Source organism: Leptinotarsa decemlineata, unplaced genomic scaffold, assembly GCF_025532065.1.
Source record: "Leptinotarsa decemlineata unplaced genomic scaffold, Ldec_3_MD MMD2_tig00026354_RagTag_RagTag, whole genome shotgun sequence".
NCBI classification, from domain to species: Eukaryota; Metazoa; Arthropoda; class Insecta; order Coleoptera; family Chrysomelidae; genus Leptinotarsa; species Leptinotarsa decemlineata.
This window is the reverse complement of record NW_027412702.1, coordinates 10,829,697-10,851,107: the sequence shown is the minus strand read 5'-3', so window position 1 is coordinate 10,851,107 and position 21,411 is coordinate 10,829,697. Positions and strand designations below refer to the sequence as shown.

At 34.6% G+C, this 21,411-nt stretch overlaps 2 protein-coding genes across 3 annotated transcripts in view; one reads left to right on the top strand and one right to left on the bottom strand.

The window, feature by feature from the left end:
- Positions 1-21,411, top strand: part of LOC111512529 (uncharacterized) — a 344,576-nt gene that overhangs the window by 205,273 nt on the left and 117,892 nt on the right. The window lies entirely within an intron of this gene.
- LOC111501907 (plasminogen) overlaps positions 1-21,411 on the bottom strand; it is a 78,202-nt gene that overhangs the window by 29,341 nt on the left and 27,450 nt on the right. The window contains exon 1 of one of the 2 annotated variants that reach the window (XM_074184468.1): positions 14,231-14,260. The exons of the other annotated variant lie outside the window; for it this stretch is intronic. Coding sequence (XP_074040569.1) covers positions 14,231-14,251 — 21 coding nt within the window. The 5' untranslated portion in view covers positions 14,252-14,260. Of the gene's footprint in view, positions 1-14,230; positions 14,261-21,411 lie in introns of those variants that run through there. 2 annotated transcript variants of the gene reach the window in all.

Below are 21,411 nucleotides of genomic sequence, written 5' to 3'. Positions count from 1 at the left end.
TTTCACAGTAAAATCATATAAGTTCTATATATCCTTATTTTCAATGGAATCAGCAATTTTTTGTCTTGTTTGGCCAAAAATGAAACGTTTCAAGGACTTTTTGAATAAGTGAATCACATTTATGTTACGAATTAACTCCGGAACTGTATTGAATAATTTTGGCGCTAAATGATTATAAGAGCGCTGGACAATCGACTTATGCGTCCGCGAAACAATATGGTTGTTTTTTTACGGGTATCGTAGGAATGAGTTGGTAGTCGGAAGCATCTGTTTTTATGATATGTAGTTATAGTGCTGTAATAGAAGAGCTGTCGAATATCGAATATATGAGCCTTAGAGAATAAAGCTTGGGTAGAGAAGCGCGTAGGCTTACATAAAACCAATTTCAAGAACCTATTTTGCAACACTTCCAGCGGACGAATATGGGTGTGAAAGGCTCCTCCCCAAGAGGCAATTCCATAGCGTAAGTGACTTTCAACCAAGGCATGATAGAGAGTTTTGAGTTGAGTTGTTTTTAAACTATTTTTGAGAAATTTGAATTTATAAAGGATGAAGCGCAGCTTATTGCATAAATAATCTATATGAGAATTCCATCTGAGGTGTGAGTCTATAACGACACCTAAGTATTTTATTTTAGTTTCGGGTTTGATTGTATGTTGGCCCACATCCAAGTACGAGAATTATGGTCTTATTGAACTGCTGCAAGTAAATGGCAAATAATGGTTTTTTCCAGGTTAATTGTCAACAGCCTGTATTGTAGCCCGTTTTTTATTGATTGAATATATTTCTCTGCCATATTCTTCAGCTCTGATCAGTTATTGGCTTCATAAAAAATGTCTGTGTCATCTGCAAAGCCTAAGATTTCACCTTTACTGTCTAGCGAAAAAATTACATTGACATAGATATTGAACAGAATTGGTCCCAAAACTGTACCTTGTGGAACACCTATCCTAATGTTTTGTGGGTTGCTTGAAATATCATCAATTTTTACTATATGTGTTCTATTAGAAAGGTAACTTTTGAATAACTCATAGGCATTTCCCCATATTCCCATATTCTCAAGTGTTTCTAGAAGCAGTTTATAATCGACTGTATCGAAAGCTTTCGACAGGTCGATGAAAACACACAGGCATGGTTTATTCTCATTTAGTGCAGAGGAGGAGGAGGAGAAGGAGTTTAGTACTTTAGACGTCAGAGCCAATATCGCGTCTTGGGTGGATACGTTTTCCTTAAATCCATACTGATGTTCAGATATCAATTTATATTTAGAAACGTAAGTCGTGAGTCTTTTCTTGAGTATCTTTTCGAATATTTTGGACAGATGGGTGATGAGTGATATTGGTCTATAATTTGTTATTAAAGTATCATCACCTTTTTTGAGGATTGGGACTACAATTGACAGTTTGAAAGATGATGGCCAAGTTCCTGTTTGAATACATGAATTAAATATGTGTGCTAGTGGTCCTGAAATGAACGGTGAGATACACTTCAGAATTTCGGAGTTGATATTATCAATACCAGTGGACTTTTTATTCTTCAGTTCAAAAATGGTTTTGTTTATTTCATCTTCTTCAGTCAGAAAAAGAACAAATGTATTATTCGTGATAGTTTTATGCCATATATAATTTTGATTTCTTTTTATTTTATTTGCCATTGTTCCCCCATATTAGTGTATAGTGTGTTGAATTCGTTTGCGATGTCACTTTTTTTAGTGAGTATGCTTCCTGTTTCACTTTTATTTGTTGTAATTGATGGTTTCTTAGTATTTGTATTGCTGATTTCTCGAATTACGTTCCACAATTGTTTAGTATCTGAGAGATTTGCATTCATTTGATTTTGGTAATAGTCACATTTAGTTTTACGTATCAAGTTAGTTAGTTTGTTTTGATACTTTCCAAGTTTGTTTTTCAGTTCTATATTATTAGAATATTTTCTCACTTTTGTGAGTAGTTCGTTTTTTGAGTGAATTGACTTCACCAGACCGGCAGTTATCCAGGGAGTGATTTTGTGTTTTTTTTTCTTTTTTTTTCATTCAACCGTACATTGATTTACAGTATCAATGACAGTATCAATGAGGTTCTTGTGTACCAAGTACGGTATATGCATAGATTCCTAGGCAGGTTTTCATCAACCTAACTATATAGAATATGAAAAGACTAGAAATTTTCTGATTTCAAAACAGATAAAAGTATCACAAAACTGGATTTCTTTCCCGAATCTTCGCTAAGGGAAAGAAGAAAAACACAAAAATATGGACCTACTATATTGGGATCCATATTTTGCTATTTGTTCAGAAAATATTAATGAAAAATTGTAAAAAAAGGATTAAAATGAATTTTCATGTGAATAAAGATGAATGAGACTGGGTAACTAACATCTTTTTTTGAGCGTGGTTAGACAAAAACAAAATAAATCATCCTAAATTAATTGGAAAACACCCGTGCAAGGCGATGCACCGCCCTGTATTGGACAAGATCGAAACGTGCAATTAATTTCGAAATTTCCATGCCCATATTTCAGTAGACGATTCTATGTCTGGCAGCTGTCAGCTTAATTAAAGACAAAGAACGACCGCAAGGCGATTTCAGCATGTTTTTGAATTTGACACAGGAGCCATATTAATATTTCACCGTTTAAATTATTTACAGGGTCATTACCTGATATATGAATAATCGTCTTGTTTTTGTGAAATATGATTTCGGGTCGTTAAAAATAAGAACAGCTATTTTGAAGAACCTTTTGTGTTTTTGGTTTTTATTTGAATTCGTTGAATATTTCTGTTCTTCGAAAAAACTTCTACGTGGACTTTTGGGAGTTTGAACTGAAGAATCTTCAACTCCCAATCAACACCTTTTTTGATGTTTGTTTGAAGGTGGTTGACAATGTTTCGTGGTGTATTTCATCAGTTCGGACTTCCATTGTCTAATAAACAGAAATTACAAAGAAATAACATACAAGCAACAACCAAAAAAAATACTTAAATATTAATAAAATCTGAAAATTAAAAAAAATTATTAACGAGTGTTTTCATCTATCCCCTCTTCCCTGTCCCCGCTTCATTGGTTTTAACGGGAGATGACCGTTTGGCGGGAGTTGGTCGTTTTTCGCTTGATTAGAGGTTTCCATATGTTACGTATCTCTACGCTAGCTTGACTAAATGCGTTATTGGACAACATATACGCGACTTCTTTTAATTTTCTCCTAAACCAGTGTTCCTCTTTGTGGATGATTTCAGCTTGAGCCCACTTGATGTTATGTTGATGAGTTGATGTTCCGGATTTGCTGGTTTCTCCTCGCTGTGTGTGTTTCTTGTGCTCAGCAATGCGAACTTTCAATAGCCTCTTAGTTTCACCGATGTATGGTTCTCCGCACTCGCAGGGTATCCGGTAAATGCAATTCTTGGAATCGCAGTGCGCGTTTGGGATTTCAGGGATTTCAAATCAATTTATATTATATTAGACAATGGAAGTCCGAACTGATGAAATACCTTTTTGGATAACTCAAAGGAAGATTCACTGTGCTTGCAAAAACTTTACTTTATGTAACTGACAGAGACAAATCTACTTTTTTCTTATAAATAATTTTAAATTGAGAAAGGAATATTTTTAGGAAAGATTGGTTTTTTGAGAAAAAAGCTTTTTAGATTCTCAACTAACAACTTAGGTCCTTTATTCCAAGATCGGATGAAAAACGACTTCAAAGAAGGAATGTCAGAATTCTCAGATGTAAATTCAATGAACTCCCTTCATAGTTTATGCTCGTCAAATAAATAGTATATCATAACCAATTCCTCCATGTACTCTTGTAAAACTAACTATATGAAAAACAGTTGTTCAAATAGTTGAAAAAATCCAAGAAAGACTTATTGATTGCTTGACTCTAAAACAGTTTAAAAAACAATAATATCTACTTTTAGTACTGTGTGTTTTTCTGACATTATTTATAACAAGGACTTTATCCTTGCTCATCTGTATATGGATTAAACTTCAAGTACTTTACGTCACACAACTCCACTTTTTCTTTAACTTCTATATTACCTTCTATATTACAATAAAACTATTCTTATTTGAGAAAGTGCCAGGTCCTGATTTATCAAACTATGTAAATATTTGTGAAAAAATAACACAACACAACAAAAAAATATTTTTTGAATGTTTCCTACACTAAATTAGTCAATTTCTACTAATTTTGTGGTGATAAAAACGAAAATAACAATGAAAAATTTTTATTAGCTCTGGTTTTTGAGATACACAGTACTTAATCTTAAAGAGTAGTTATACTATACGTGAAAAGTGAAAGTACATAAAACAATATTGTTATGTTTCTTTTAGAATATTTTAAGTACAAAATTAATAAAAAAAACATTATTCTTAGTGTTTTGACAAATAAAAGAAGTTTGTACCACCAAATTTCAATTAAGTCCATCCGATTCATTGTAAGATCGCTGTCGTTTAGCTTGTCTTTTATAAAACACTTCTGAAGCATCCCTACACACAGACCAGCAGTAGTCTGCAAGCATTGCTTCATTCCAACGGCCCTGATATCTCTGTTCCATTAAGGCAATGTCTTGATGGAATCTTTCTCCATGTTCGTCACTCACAGCTCCACAGTTTTGTGGGAAGAAATTAAGATGAGAGTGAAGAAAATGAATTTTTAAGGACATGTTGCATCCAAGTTGGTGGTAAGCTTGAAGAAGCTCTTTAACCAATGCTGTTAAGTTATCATCTCTTTTGTTACCTAATACCTAATGTGATATTTTCACATCATGTTTTAGAAGATTCCACTGTTGTAGTCTTGACCCTAACAGCTCAGCCTTTTCCTTAGACAAGCGAAGATCTCTTATAAGGTCACTCAACTCTGCTTGACTAATTCTGTGCGGATCACTAGACCTATCGCTTACCTCAAAATCAGGGTCATAGGATGTAGAAGGATGGGTTGCTCCTTCTAAACAGTCTTCATCACCTTCCTCTAAAATTTCATAGTTTTGGGGTGGAGAAGGGACTGGCAAATTGTCTGAGTGTGGTACAGGCCGAAGAGCATATGGGAGATTAGGGTATTTAACCGTTCCTCTTTTCTTCATAGATAAACCTTGCTTAATGGGAGGAGTTAAGCAGAAATAACAGTCGTTTGTATGATTGGTAGGCTCACGCCAAACCATAGGTACTGCAAAAGCCATTGCCCGGTTTTTATTTTTCTGCCACTCTCGCAATATGACGGAACAAGAATTACAACATATATGAGGAGCCCATGATTTATCTTGGTCCCCAACTTTCACACCAAAATAATGTTCATAGGCTGTCTTAACGATAGGTGTCATTTTACGTTTCTGAGCCTTAAATGTTATTTCACCACATATATAGCAAAAGCTATCGACAGAATTCACACACTTTCGAGGCATTTCAGATCAGCACTTAAATTAATTTAAAAATCAACTTCACACGATAATTTCAATAGCAACCACGTGCGTACAATTGACAAACTCACATAGGTTATGTTTACTACTTAAGAACAGCTGATGAGAGGGGTGTTATGTAAACAAACATGTGTACCAACTGTTGGTGATGAAATATTTCATTTGTTGAAAACTCAATATACATATATATAATATAATGATACTATATCTTGAAAACAAGAGCTAATATATAATTTTTATGGTCACTTTCGGTTTTAACACGTGGAAATACATTAAAATCATCTAATTTCAACCCCGAAACAAAAACTTTGTTGTGTTGTGATAATCAACTACAAATTTGAAGGTAATAATAAACTTTCAAATCATACCGGTAAGGAGGAAAGATATATAGTACTGAAATGATTTTCAACCACGTTTGAAAATATATTTGTGAAATGTAATTTACAATTTTCAATTTATCATCTGATAACCTGTTCAATTCGAATCATTGGCTAGCATGGTGGGTATCCTGGAACAAAAAAAAACAGACTTTTTCTAGTGATGTAACACATAAATCTTGTGAACAACTCTAGAGAATTTAAAAAACCTGACCACTTACGGTATCAGTATGAACTGTCATCGCTCCTACGATTTATTAATATTAAAATTATTTTTCTTTGCAAATAGAAACCGCAACATGAAATATGATTAGTCGATTAAGTTGCAACACACACTATAAGTCGTATGCAATCCTTCTAGTGACACATTTCACACGACTTGAATAACCAATTTAACGCTTATCGCATTCTAAGCACTCAGTTAACCATTTGAATTATTTTGATTCGGTTTCCAATCATCTGTTCCATATTTCATGTTCTGATATATCAGATTTTTTTGCATTTTCCCTTGTGGCGCTGGTCAGCGACTTCAAATGACTTGGAAACTATGTCACCTTTTTTAATGTCTGATATTTGTAAGTACGAAAACATTACACGATATACGTATTCCAATCGGATTCTAAGAAGGAGAATTTTAGGGTCAGTTGAATTATAGCAAAAAAATTTTCAAATTTTTCGGTGAGACATGTTCAAAATACATTCTATTCGTTTTAGCTCTATAATAACTAAAATGGTGTAGAAGGGCTACGAATTATATTAAAAATAAAATTCAGTAATTCCCAGATTAATAAAACCTTTGTTGAATTTCGACTCAAATCGTGTTAAACTCCGACTCAATTTCCACATTTTATTAAATTACGAGTCACAACTTCGTAATATATGATTCTTATGGAATGGGGAATGTTCCTCAATCTGGGTTATTACAGCAAATACAAGTTTGAACAAAATAAAGTTGAGTTTAATTCATGTGTTTTTCAAATTCACTTCGAAAAGTATTCAAATTGATGTGTCAAATGTTGGGTTTTAATTTTTAAAGGGATTTTGTTTCTAATTCATATATTGGCAACAGCGCCTATATCAAGTTGAAATAATTTATATGTACCTAGATATTCTACTTTGAAAAAGGAAAATTATCTTTATGAATCAACAATTAACGCAAAATATAAATTATAGTTCAATACCACCTCCACAAGCCATATAAACAACAGTTGTTTTGTTATTTATTTATATAGAGGAAGACAGGTTAGGTGCACAAAATGTCATATATCACAGAATGTCTCGGAACTCGGAACATAAGTAAACAGAACAGCACGCCTCTGTAATATGTCATCTTTGTTTGTCTCATACAGGTAACAGATCCATTGTCCTTTATTAGCTATAACCGATGTTGCCAAATATATGAAATAGAAACGAATCCCTTTAAATGTTGTTTGCATTATTGCATTCCTCTTTTTTGAGTATTTAAATATTTTTTTTAAAGAAAAAGGTTGAAATGATAAGTTTAAAATGCGTTGTTTTAGAGCTCTTTTATGAAAACTACTTGATTTTCGTCAGGAGGAACATTCCCCATTGGCCGATGTGGTAGTGCGCCCGACTCACGATCAGAAGACCGTGGGTTCGATTCATGCTTCGACCAGATATTTTTCTCGAGAGAATTTATCTGGTTGAAGCTGGAATGATTCTGCAACCGTGTTAGGAATCACACGTTATAAGGTAAGACCTCGTTAGTCTTTAGCTCGCACAAGTTTCTCAACTTCTGAGAGTTGTCGTTCGTATGGGGTTCGTCACATAAGACGTATTTGTCATTTGCGTAGATATTAACTGCACGTTTTTGTATGTGTTTTTGGATGTTTGAGGATAAATGGTCAAAACAAGAAACTGGCATCACGGAGAGTGCAAGTCAGTTTATTCTAGCTGTTAGTTGTGCATGCCATTCATCTTCAGACAATGGTTGCACCACGTGCATTAAATGAGAAATGTGAAGCGATTGTTATTTTTGGTGAAGCTCGTCGCAATCATCATGAGGGTGTACGAATGTTCAATGAACGTTTTCCAGATCGCCCTATTGATAGACATTATTTCAAACAATTAGTGGAAAAATTTCATGAGAACGGTAGTGTGCAAAATAAAACACGTTCTGGGTGATCAACTATATGGGAGGATAAACAAGTGGACAATATGAGCGAAATTGAGTTATGTGTTAAAATTGAATGAAACACAAACAAAATTTTGACAGTAGAAATATAGTATGTTGATCAGAATAACGGGCTGTTAAAACTGGTGCTGAAGAACGTAACACTGGAAATTTCTGGCTTTCAAAATCATTCTTCAGTGACTAAATGTGAAAGTGGGTGTTTCTTCAGTTAGACGTAGATGCTTTAAATGAAAGTTTTGGAATTAGTATAGAGCATTTCCTGATAACGCCAAATTGGTTGGTGAATAGCGCTCCAAGACAGGTGTTCAAATTTTTAATTTTTTAAAGGCAATACATTTCTGTACGGCTTTTGAAAAATCAAAGAGTCATTTAATTTGACAGTCCGCTTGTATTAGTTGGATCAAAGCTATTTTCTGTCCCATTTTTTGTACGGTATTTGGTTATTAAAGATCCCAGTTGTAATTAATATATAACTTCATAAAAGCCGTGTAAAACCAACTGGAAAATTACTTTTCAACTCATACTTATTACTCTGTTAGCTCTGTTTCATGACTAAGGAAATTAACTTTCATTTTCATTGGATTTTTCCTGATATATAGTTCTGAAATATAATTACGTCAGTATTCAACCTAAATGCAATTTTTTCATTTCTAATACTAATTCACTATTTCAATATAGTTTTCTAACTTGTGATGCACTTTTTGGAACGCTTGATGTAGTAACGAATATTACTACACCAAACACCCTAACACCAAACCGTTATTTTTAACATCTCGACACGTGTTTCAATCACCAAGTGATCATCTTCAAGAGGAAGATGCTGTCCTTATTATTACTATAGATACCTTGCTAGGTACCTGCGTCTTGAAATTGATTTCACAATGTTGCCTGCTAACTAAAAATGTTATTTCAACAAGCTATATAGTAAACTATTAGGTATTGGTTCACTATTGTTGTTCATATTATTATGTTGACTTATTTCCAAGCTCTCATAGACATCTAGATGCCTATAATATGCCACAAGCCGGGAAAATGAATGCGCCCCATCGTGTCGGCTATTGGATCTCCTATCTACCAAATAGCAAAATCGTTCACTAAGGAATCTGAAAGCTTGCCTTTTGGGGAACCAGGTTTAATTATCAAAAACTCCTTAGAGTTCATAGAACATAAAAAACATCGGTCTACAAGCAGGTGAGATTTTAGGTTACTTTGATGTTTGTTCTTTGTTTCCCAGCGTCCCAATTCCACATGGAATTACTGGCAAAAAATAACTTCACTAATAATGAAATTGATGAATTCGTTTCTCTCATTAATTTGTGTATGAAACAAAACCGTTTTCAAGTAGAAGGTTGCTTTGATGAACAATAGGAACGGCTATGGCCTTTGTCCGCCTACCTGGTTAACCTGTTCATGAGCAAATTCGAAATGGAAACCAAAGAAACGCCAAAGTGTTTCCCTAGGATATGACTGAGGTATGTGGATGATGTTTTTGCGATGCTCGATAACCAAAAATCAAATATTGAGGACTTTGTTTCCGTTTCAGATAACAGATTTTCATCAATAGAGTTCACGTATGAGCTAGAAAATAAACGACAACTTCCATTTCTTGAAGTTTTGGTAATGAGGAGCCAATATGGAGGGTTACAATACGATGTATTTAGGAAAGAAACAATCGCGTACAGGTATATTCCAGACAGTTCACATCACTGTGGACAGCACAAACGTGCTGGGTTGAATTTTCTGGTGCATCGTCTTTTGACGTTTCCTCTCACACATGAGAGGATTACAAAAGGAAAAGTGACACTACAAAAAATAGCAGTCAGTATTTCTCGAGGTGTATTGTAGATGGTATTATAAGGAAGGAAACGTTTAGGTTAAGAATGAACGAAATCTCAACCTTTAGAAATGACGATAACCAATATAAATATATCTCGGTTTCATACTACCAATACATAAAGAACTTTGGAAAGATTTTCAAGGTACAAGGTATGAAGGTGGTATTTAAAACAAATCATACCCTACAAAGCCTTTTAGGAAGCCAAAAGACAAAGTCGAGAATTCGGAAAAGTCTGGAATTTACGAAATCAAATGTAAGGATATAAGGAACACTTAGCATACCTAAAATATAATAGAAGACCAGAAAAATCAGTACTCGCCCAACAAAACCATTCCATAGACTTTAGTTCATTAAGATTAGTTAGTCAAGTTAACAACAATAGGCATCTAGAAGCCTATGAGAGCTTAGAAATAAGTCAAAGTAATGATATGACGATGAATGACGATGGTGGACCAATACCTAATAGTTTACTAAATAGTTTACTGAAACAATATTTTTAATTATCAGATTTACCTAGGTACTAGATAAGGCAACGTTGTAAAACAATTTTAAGACAATTAAGACACAGGTACCTATCAGAGGTATCTATAGTATAAATAAGGACAACATTGTATGTAGATTTTGTTCAATCTTCCTCTTGAAGATGATCACTTGGTGATCGAAACACGTGTAGAGGTGGCAAAAATAACGGTTTGATGTTGAGATAGAACTCCAGTATTATAATTTTCTGAAAATATTCCTCAATTAGCCATTATTCATGAATGTCTGGAAAAACATTTTTTTCAAAAATTACTCGATTGATTAAGATTATCTGAAAATAGATTGATACATGTGAAATCTATTTCACGTGTATCATTCATACTTGTTTGGTGCAACTCATGATAGTGAAAAATCTAGATTTGAATCAACAAAAAGATAACAGAAATGAAATATCATATATCGTTTATTATAAATGACATCATCAGAAAATAATCTCGGATGCTTACCGAAGATACCTGATATGGCAATTAGGCGATAATTAAATGTAACAATTCATTTCAACGTATTCAGAAATATATTTCCATGTGACAGTTTACAACATCGCGACACGTGTTTATCATCTTCGGACGTCACAGTACTGTCTAAACAAATTATGTGTCATGCTTTTATAGTAATTTGAATCATTATGACTATTACTGCCTGACAAATTTCTACATGATAAATTCGTTACCGATAGTATTTACATTTCAAGTAACAGTTCATAAAACTAGATAATAATGAATATTTTACCTGAGACATCATTTTACCTACTTTAAAGATATATCCTGATTACCAATATCTTCATTAATTTCCTTATTGCAAACTAAATTCGACAATAGGCAACAATTCAAATATATTTGATCATTGAGCAATAATGCCGAAATCTTAAATCGATTGATTTCTGAGCAATCCTAAAGATTGAGTTTTGAACCTTTCTCTTACGAATGCGATACGTCTTAATCGTGTTTGAATGTTGAATTGGTTTTTCCACTCGAAACATTTCTTCTATGCTCTTTTATTCTTTTGCAAAATGTTTGCCCAATATACAATTTTGGACAAGAACCACAACTCAACTCAAATAGTCCCATCTATACGATACGGAGTTTTATCTTTATCGTTTTTAATGAATTTACTCAAATTATTCCGTTGACTACGTCCAATTCTTTGTTTAAAAAATCATTTAAGATTTTTGTTGATTTCCATATTCAGTATGGCTCACACCCATTCACACTCTCACTAACGAATCCATCATGAATATGTGGTTTGGAAGTTGTGACACATTTCAGGGAAGCACCATCCCATAGCTGAATGGGTGATAAACTGCATCCACCAGTCAGAGGTCTCCTGCATCCATCCAGGGCGTAATGTGCAGCCCTGGAATCAATAGAATCCCATCTGTGAACCATCTTATGGAATATTCTCTATGGCATCTACAATGCCACACTGAAGAGATTCTACTTGAAATGTCGATATTGTCGGAGTTCAAGGTGCAAGATTCCCGCAGCAACAGTCCCATATTAAGGCACTTTCAGGGCACCTGACGATGCACACCTTCAAGTCAGTTATACCTGACGGTACATTAGATTTAAACATAGAGGGATATTTCGCCTATGGTTTTGACGAATCATCGTTTTAGGGAGGACAGTTGGGGTTTTTTAGTCGATGACCACCGCCTCTGGAATGAAAGGTGTAATGTGTACATCGTTTAGATTAAATTATTTTTTTTCATGATCCATTATAATCATTATTTTTTCCATAATCATTGTAACGTTTTCCGTTGAAAATGTCGCTTTCGGTTACTGAGTTCGAATTTTTCCTTGGAATGAGGAATTAAAGTTTGGTAAGCTTGGGCGGCAGCTTTTTCAAATGATTTGCTACACTGTTCCCTTGTTTGAATCTTGATGAAGACCCAGCATATGGAGATACAGTATCTCAGGGATCAACGACAATGAAACAAGTTGGTACAAACATGAATTTCGCAAACTATCTGAGTAAGTAAGGTTTCAAAATGCATTTTATGACACCTCATATGAATCAAATCTGAGCACGATAGAGAAGTGTTTTCAGTTCTTGTCAACCTAGATTTCAAAGTTCTTGGCAATGCAACACTAAGCAACTGATGCTTAATTTATTTCCACTATTTGAATTTCTTGTTTAGCCTCTCGATTCACTTTCTCAACTGCCCTTTTGGGTCGGGAAGACGGGCTTATATCGGTAACGGTCCTTTCTAGAAATCTGTAGTTGGTTCGGTTCTAGAGTTTCCGACTGTATTTCCGACTGTATTCTTTCGCAGTGATGTCATGTGTTTGTTCGCTGAGTCGGCCGGCATATCGGTCAGGGGCGGCTTCCGATTCGTTACATTGCCCCCTTCTTAAAGACGTTTCGCCCCGAAATGTCATCCTTGGCGTGTGTCTATGCCTGCAGGACTCTCGATATCTGCACTGTGAAGTTCGATTGAAGTAATACTCCACAGTCTTTATGCTTGGTCGTGAAAGATGGTTACCGCACACCAAAATCTTGATGTCGTTGAATCTGAATATCGTTTCTAAAATGCTTCTCACAATTCTCCAATCTAGCCTGTCGAGCCCAGAGGCTAATTTCGGGATTGCCAAGTCCACAAGATTGTGGTCCAGCATCGTGTCCCTCAGTCTGGTAAGACTCCTCCAGACATCTTCATAGGACGGTTTGTCTCGAGAATGCTTTTTGGTCACCAAGTAGAAAATATTCCTCTAGCCCTTTTTCAACTGTAGCACTCCATCCCACTTCTGACACCACTTGTAACAAGTTAAAATTTAACTGATTTAAACAAATTTAATTTCAACAATATTTCACTAATCACAAACTAATTTATTTGTTACAACACTTAGCAACTAACGCTTAATTTATTTCCACTATTTGAATTTCTTGTTAAGCCGCTCGATTCACTTTCTGAACTGCACTCTTGGGTCGGGAAGCCGTGCTTTTATCGGTAATGGTCCTTTCTAGAAATCTGTAGTCGGTTCGAATCTAGAGTTTTACCGGCGATACCCGACTGAATTATTTCGCGGTAATGTCTTGTGTTTGTTCGCTGAGTCGGTCGGCATATCGGTCAGGGGCGGCTTTAGATTCGTTACAAGACATTCCGAAGGTTCAATTTAATTTGAGTAGTTTCATAGGTTTTTGATAAATGACTAGTATACTGAAATAACGCAATAATGAAAAATTTATGGTTATTTCATGCGTTTTGAATCTATATTTTTGTTGTGAATTCTCTAATGTTATTTCGAAGGACTTTTGCATAACTTAATCATTCATGAAGTGAGTTAGAGGACTCAGTAACTATATACACCTTTTTTCTGTTGAAATATCAGAATGAATTTTATTTATTGATAAAACTGACAGGGGTTTTATTAACTAAAAAACATTTGTTTTAAAATCACACTATACGCATTTGTATTCTTGAAATGAAGTATTCTTGTGAACGTGTTGAAAATAAGAAAAATGTATAATATTCTATGATTTTTTTTGGGACAGTTTTTGACTTTCTACTATTCCATCTTGATACAAAAAAATTTGTGGGAATCTTGCAAAGAAAGGAAGTAACTTTATACATGGATGTGTAGATCATGCAAAGAAGTAACTTTCAGACACAAACTGGAAGAAAAAGCCCTCCTGCAACAGCTACTTTCATATAAACATTGAATTACACGAAAGAAAAATTATTTCCAAACAAATACTTTTATATGAACACTGAATTATACAGAAGACACTAACTATTCTTGTATTCCAAACATTCTTAATGAAATAAAATCAGATATCATTCACAGGAGTTCTACACTTTGTACCAACTGTCTATGACTTGTCACAAATGTATATTCATAACGTGAATAAATAAAAATCTATCTATCTATCTATCTACACTAAATGAATGGTAAAAAAATTGCACTTACATGGAACACTTCCATCCTCATTGATGTTTCCACATTGATGTTTCGCCATAAGACACTTGCCTTAGGGCTCTTCAGTACCAATCTGGATAACATTATAAGATAAAACACATATTTCAATCATGAATTACGATTTTTATCTCACGGAATAAGTTTGATAGACTTATGTCATCGATGACATCGTAATGACATTCATTCACCTATTTGATTACTTTGATTACTTCTTTGCATGATCTACACATCCATGTATGGAGTTACTTATTTTATAATCAATTACTTCCTTCCTTTCTATGGAAGATTCCCACATTTTTTGTATCAAGATGAAGTAGTAGAAAGCCAAAAACTTTCTTTCCCAAAAATTAGTCACTCCTAAAAATATAACGCTTTCAATATAAACAAGATTCTATGAAAGTTTTTGCAAAATTTCTCGATCGATTCATTTTCTTGTGGAAGACGAAAAATAAATGAATGTTTGTGAAAATTCAGGAAGTTCGGAAATCTCAAGTTGATGAGTCGAAATGAAATACCTCGAGTTCAACTCAAGAAAAACAAATATTTCCAAAACAGTAGACAAAATTTGTAATAAAAAAATGTCTTTTGAAAAAATGTTCCATAAAATCAAAAACACCTCAAGGCAAATACGTCTCAGGAGTATCTGTATCTGTAGAGTAGGGAGGGTGAGTGTGAGCCCACAGTACTTAGGCCACATGTGACCCATTGTACATCCTTCCGAGGAGTTGTCCTCCTAGGTCATCGTCTATCCTGTTCTTTCAAGGAAGGTGGACAGGTCACTTAGAGACATCTCCTTTATATCGGCAGATGTAGGCCAAGACTCGCCGAACACACACTCGCTTAGTGATGATAACTCCGGGCACTCGCACAGGACATGCCTGACAGTCTCATCTTCCTATTCACACATCCTGCAACGAGGTGTGTCCACCAGCCCCATATTATAGAGGTGTTTCCTTAGTTGACAGTGACCAGTCAGAAATCTTACTGTTAGGCGTAGGTTTTTCCTGGTCATTGCCAAATATTTCTTCGGCGCCAGCTTCCCAGGGTCACCCAAGGTGATCCTGGCAAGATTACATCCTTTGGTTTCGTCCCGTCTCTTCAAGGATTGAGCATGGGTGTAACACTTGACTAGTTCCGCAATTGTCGAAGTCATCAGGCCGTAGGTGCCACTGGCTCCTAGGACTGAAAACATCTCGCTCAACAGAAAACTCAATACAAAAATATGTCAATAACGTATTGTCAACTACCTTCAAACATGTCAGTAATGTGCTCAATAATAGTAAGAAGAAGGATAAGATTAATGTTACCGGCATATCTCGAATATTGATAAAAATTTAACGAAACAATCAGACAATTAAATATTTGGCAAGATGTTTTAGTCACGAGAATATTTTGTCTTGAACCCTCTTTACTGATACCTTACTGAAAAATGATGAGGGGTTCCCAGCGGATCAATGGTACTAAGTCGGTTCATCTCGATCATGACAGATCGAATCTGCATTGCCCAGTAGTTAATCCTGGATACCATGATTTTGGGTTGTGGTATTAAGTGATTATCTACTTGCAGTGAACGCTATAGTAAGAGACAAAAAGAGATTTGTCATTTGAAAGTCATATCCGATTCTTATATTGTAGAATATGACAAATGCATCTTTCACAAAATCAAATGAGCTACGTTTCCCAGATTACAATGCATAGACTTATACTTGAATAACCCTGTATATATTTTTTTAACTTGTGCTTGCTTGGAGCTTAGTCACGTACGACAAATCAGACTATTTTGGTCCTTTTATTGATACTGGTTCATTAATAACATTTTAGAGTGAAAATTTTATATTTTTTTAAATATTATTCATCGAACAAAAATGGAGAAATACACAGATGTTCACCTGATATATTAGAATTGGCATATTATTCATGTCCGAACAACGCTTGTTCATAGGCCTTGTAATATGACTATTTTTTTATTCAGTTTCACCTCTTTTTTGATACACTGTTACATAGAAATAAAAATACTGGTATACGTAAGAATTCAGGTCACTAGAACATGTTGTGACACGTGAAATTACTCATAAAAAATTTGGCAGATGTACAAGTGAGTAATAGTATACTACTATTTTTTAAAGCAGCCGAGGAAGTGTTGGATTATTTATGATGAAAGATCGTAACAATGGAGTGTTTGAAATAGATATGAACGAATAATCTTGAAATTTGACCTTGCGATCTCTTACTGAATATACAGATTTTAATGCAAACTCGATAAAATTTTTGAATTGCAAGTATGGAAAAAAAAGTTACATTACAACAAAACCGTATTATTCTTAGTATAATAGACCAATCCGATGGTTTGGTGCAAACTTTTGAAAAATTGAGTATGCAAGTGGGTTTCAAAATTGCTCACACACTCCAACAAATGTGACAGAAGAAGGAGAAGTCTAGGATTCAGGAAATTAGCTGTGAGAAATGTGATATAAAGCATTGTGGTACAAGTAAGCTGTTGATACTGACTTGATAAGTATAAGGAATATGAATTGAAGGGGTTATATTTTTAGGAGTGGGAAAGAAAGTTTTTGGCTTTCTACTACTCCATCTCGATACAAAAAACAAGGATGAGGGAATCTTCCATGGAAAGGAAGGAAGTAATCAATTTTAAAAAAGTAACTCTATACATGGATGTGTAGATCATGCAAAGAAGTAACTTTTAGACACAAACTGAAAGAAAGTCCTCCTGAAACAGCTACTTTCATATAAACATTGAATTACACGAAAGAAAAAATTCTTTCGAAACAAACATTTCTATATGAACACTGAATTATACAGAAGATACTTTTCTCTACTAAGTTTGTATTTCAAACATTCGTTGTGGAATAAAAATCAGATATCATTCACATGAGATCTACTTTAAATTAATGGTAATAAATTGCACTTACATGGAACACTGTCACCCTCACTGGTATACACCGATGTTATCCAATTTGGTACTGAAGAGCCTTGTGGCAAGTGTCTTAAGGCGAGTGTACCCAATTCCTTGTAGCTGCGGGTCGGTCTACATGAAAAGAAGTACAGATATGGAAAATGGTGAAACAGCAGAGCACATACTTTGTGCTTGCGCCGCTGGGGAAGGAATCGGGTTTTTAAAGTTCAGCACAGCCGTACTCTTACCATCTGACCTGAAAGACCATATAAACCATACAAACCGAATTTGGTTTTAAAGTTCGGCAGAGCCGTGCTCTTTCCATCTGACCTGAAAGACCATACAAACCATACAAACTAATCGACTTCGTCTTGTGAACACAAGAGAAATTATTGTCGACTCGGAAGAACTGACAAATCAGCAATAATAATATAAAACCGGAGTTAAATATCAGCATCGTAGTTTCTGCATTAGAAACAATGGAAACAACAACTCGAGCACCAACTCGGGCGCTGAACTGCGACCGTTACCATATCGCGTTTGATAATGTCTACCGCAGTAGTAGAAGAAACGTCATGCATAAAAACCTGAAGACTATGGAACATGGCTTTCATACAAAAGATGAACACGTTAAAATTATCTTCCAGTCACTAGTATTCAAATCAGATACATCACTTTCATTTTAAGGTTGAAATAGACTTTTTTTAGCAATATTTTGCTTCAAAGAGGCTCAAACGAGTTCCGTTGGATTCAAATCCGGGTGATAAGGTGGCAGTTTTAAAACGTCATCTCTATTATCACTATCAATTTGATATATTTTGGTTTATTCAGTCTGATGAGACTGAGGTACATCCACATTCAACATTGCATTGGTAAGGAATATTGTGATTTCCACACCATTTTTCATGATTTATTTTCCACTCTAAAAATAGTCTTTTTTAGCTGAATATTAGGTTTATTTATTAAAACTTTTGGGTTTGATTTAGTTTTTCCCACGAAAACCCTATTTCACGGATAACTTTTCGGAAACTCTCTGAAAAACCAAAGTTATTATTAAACTATTAAAACTTTTTATGAGTGGTGGTTATTGTATAACGTCGAAATACACCTTCATCAAAATCGTCTAAATCTGTCTGGAAATTTTCTTTGTCTTTTTGGAGGACTTGAAAATGATGCACTTTCACCATATTCTATTTCTTTCGTCTCACTGAGATACCTTGAACAGTTCGAAGTGTTACGCCGGTAGCTTCCACAGCTCGCTTGGACTTCAAATCTCTTATAGGCTTACCCGCATGTGATTTTTGCCGAATAAAATTAATGATATTTGCAATAATTTCTCTGCTTTGACCATTTAAAAATACTTTCCTCTCACTTTTGATTCGAACTCTATACCGAAGTGCACGTTGTAACTGCCACAGTACAAATAACAAAGTCAATTTTGATTTCTGCTCTGGATAGACTTGAGACTTACAGCGCCTAGAGGAGTGGGGGCGAACTTTATCTGCAATTTAAAATTTGCTAAATTGTTCGTATTTTGAAAATTCAACCTGATCTACCTGATTTATGGAAATTAGAAAAATAAATTAAACCAAAACTACCAACCTGTTTCGACTAGTTTTATGAATGAATTTCAATAACTAAAAACATTTCCCATCAAACTTGAATTGATTACCGTGATATTATCGATTGCAACACCTGCTGGACATTTATAAATGGCTTTCATTACAGTATTTACCAAGTACTTTGGAACATGTAAATGCGTCCATTACACCGAACAATTTGTCCAAAAAAATGCCCGATCTTGGGTACGCACTATCAATTCACACGTTCATTACAACTATTTATAGACTGTTTGAAAACTCAATATCCGATCGTCGAGGGATTATTAGAAGACACTCGCCTTATACGTAGTTTATTGTTAATTTAAACATGGGAAGATATTTAAAAGAGCATAAATTATAGGAAATGTATTTTTTAACGAGTGAATGAACCCACGTGCAACCTACGGCATTCAATTGAATATGATACTTCAATCATCATAATTAATGAAGAAATCGAGGAAATCGACATAACGTCAATTTTTCACATCTGTCGCCCTGAGAAGTGAAAGAAAACCTTGGTTCAACGAAAGAATACACAGGCGTCACAATAAAACACATTTATATAGCATCCTCCTCTTCATCAAGTGAAAAAAGAAGGCAAAACAGTTTTAAAAAATAGATAAATGATTGGTATAAACGGTTCGATATAAAATCATCGAAACACGCAAAAAATATTGTTTTCTTCTAATAATTCATTTATACTCCATTTCCTTATCAAATCAAATAGTAAAAAATGCTCTTTATAAATACAGAGTGCCCAAACTTAATTTTATTTCGTTATGATTTACCAAAGCTTTTATTGGCCGGTTTATAATACTCTACCAGGTCCACTCTATTTTTGTAACCCAAAAAGGTCACGAACAGAAGATTTTATGGGTTTTCAGGTTGTTTTATTACTTGGAGTGGCGTGCGTTTAAGTATTCAATCAGTGATGCGACACTGTAAGCAAAAAAATGTACTCATATGAGTTCTGCTACCCGTGCGTAGTCAGGTTGAATCACTAATTTAAAGTAAACTACAAGCGGAAATCGACAAATTTGAATAAGCTGATATCAAAGAGGCATAAAAAATGTATTGATTGAACACAGTTATAGTTACAAAATAAATTGTTGAAATAATATTTTTAAGGTGTTATATAAAAATATGTTTCTATAAAGAAATCAAATAAATTATCTAAGTATATATCTACCTAACATTTTCATTTAATAACCGAAAGCTCTTGTTTGGATAATAGCTTGCACTCAGCACATCGAAGAGGGATAGCTATACAAACGTGAGTCGTCGGCAATTTCTTAGATTGTGAGACCAACTAATGACGTATTACTATCATTTGACATTAATAATAGTGTTTATTGCAAAATTTTTACGGTTTGAAGTCTTATACCGCACAAATAATTGTTTTCATAACTAATAAAACGCGAACATTTCACATTGTAAATTTACCCATTGGAATATAACATATGTTTCCCTGAATTTTATGGAATCTCTGAAAATCGTTAAATTTCAGTAAACTGAAAAAATTAAAACAAATCTTCATCTAAAGGACTAGTTGGACCAGTTGTTGCCCGCGGCTTCGCCCGCGTAGAATTTGTTTTGTCACATTGAGTTTCCTGATAGACCATTTTGAACAAAAAGTTACAATATTTTTCTATTAACCCAAAACCTCAGGTTTCCAACTTCAAAACTGACAAAATTCAATACACTCTTCAAAACCCTATTTCCCCTTCCTGATTCCCTTTCTTGACGCTCATTTACACTATACAAAGAACCTACCTGCATATTTCAAGAAGCATGTAAGGACGGAAGAATGTAATATATGTATTTACGTTTTTTACATTTTAACGCCTGAACAGCTCAACGGATTCAAATGTAAGTTGGTATATAGATAGATCATGACCTGGAATAACACATAGGGTAGGCTCCCACGGTAACGCGGGTAAAACAGCGGGAAACAGATAGTATTGTATAAGTGGGTACCTATTGGTTAACTGACACTCTTATATTAACGTACAGCCGAAGCTACTGAACCTAGAATCTTCAAATATGCAGGTAGGTCCTTTGTATAGCGTGATTAGGTATCAATAAAGAGAATCAGCAAGGAAAAATAGAGGTTTGAAAATTGTATTGAATTTCATCAGTTCTGAAGTTGGAAACCTGAAGTTTTGGGTCGATAAAAAAAATATTTCAACTGCACTAAGTAATAAATAGCTTCGAGAATCGAATTATGTTACTTGTAACAAAATTTCGCAAAACTAACACAACCGTCAACAACGTCTGCCCTCACGCGTCTGTCTGCTTTCTCGGTGATTGCGCTTCATTGCTTAGACCGCCCTCTACCCCCGCGCATCATCGCCTGTCGTCTTACAGTAGACGCAACGCTTACTGCGTTGCGTTACAACTTGTATTAATATACATTAATTACATGCAGGAATAACTGAAGCTGAATCTTCTCGAAGAGAGTAAAATTGAATAATTTCTCTCTGGATATTTGTCTCGATAATTAGGTTTAAATAATTCTTAGTATTAATAATAGATCTGAATTTGCAAAGTGACACTTTCAATCAAACTACTTTTGAATGTGATAAACTTTTGTATTTATACAGTGCGAGTCTCTAACATGGACAAATTCACTAAATCAAAGGTGTTGTTTCCTTCGG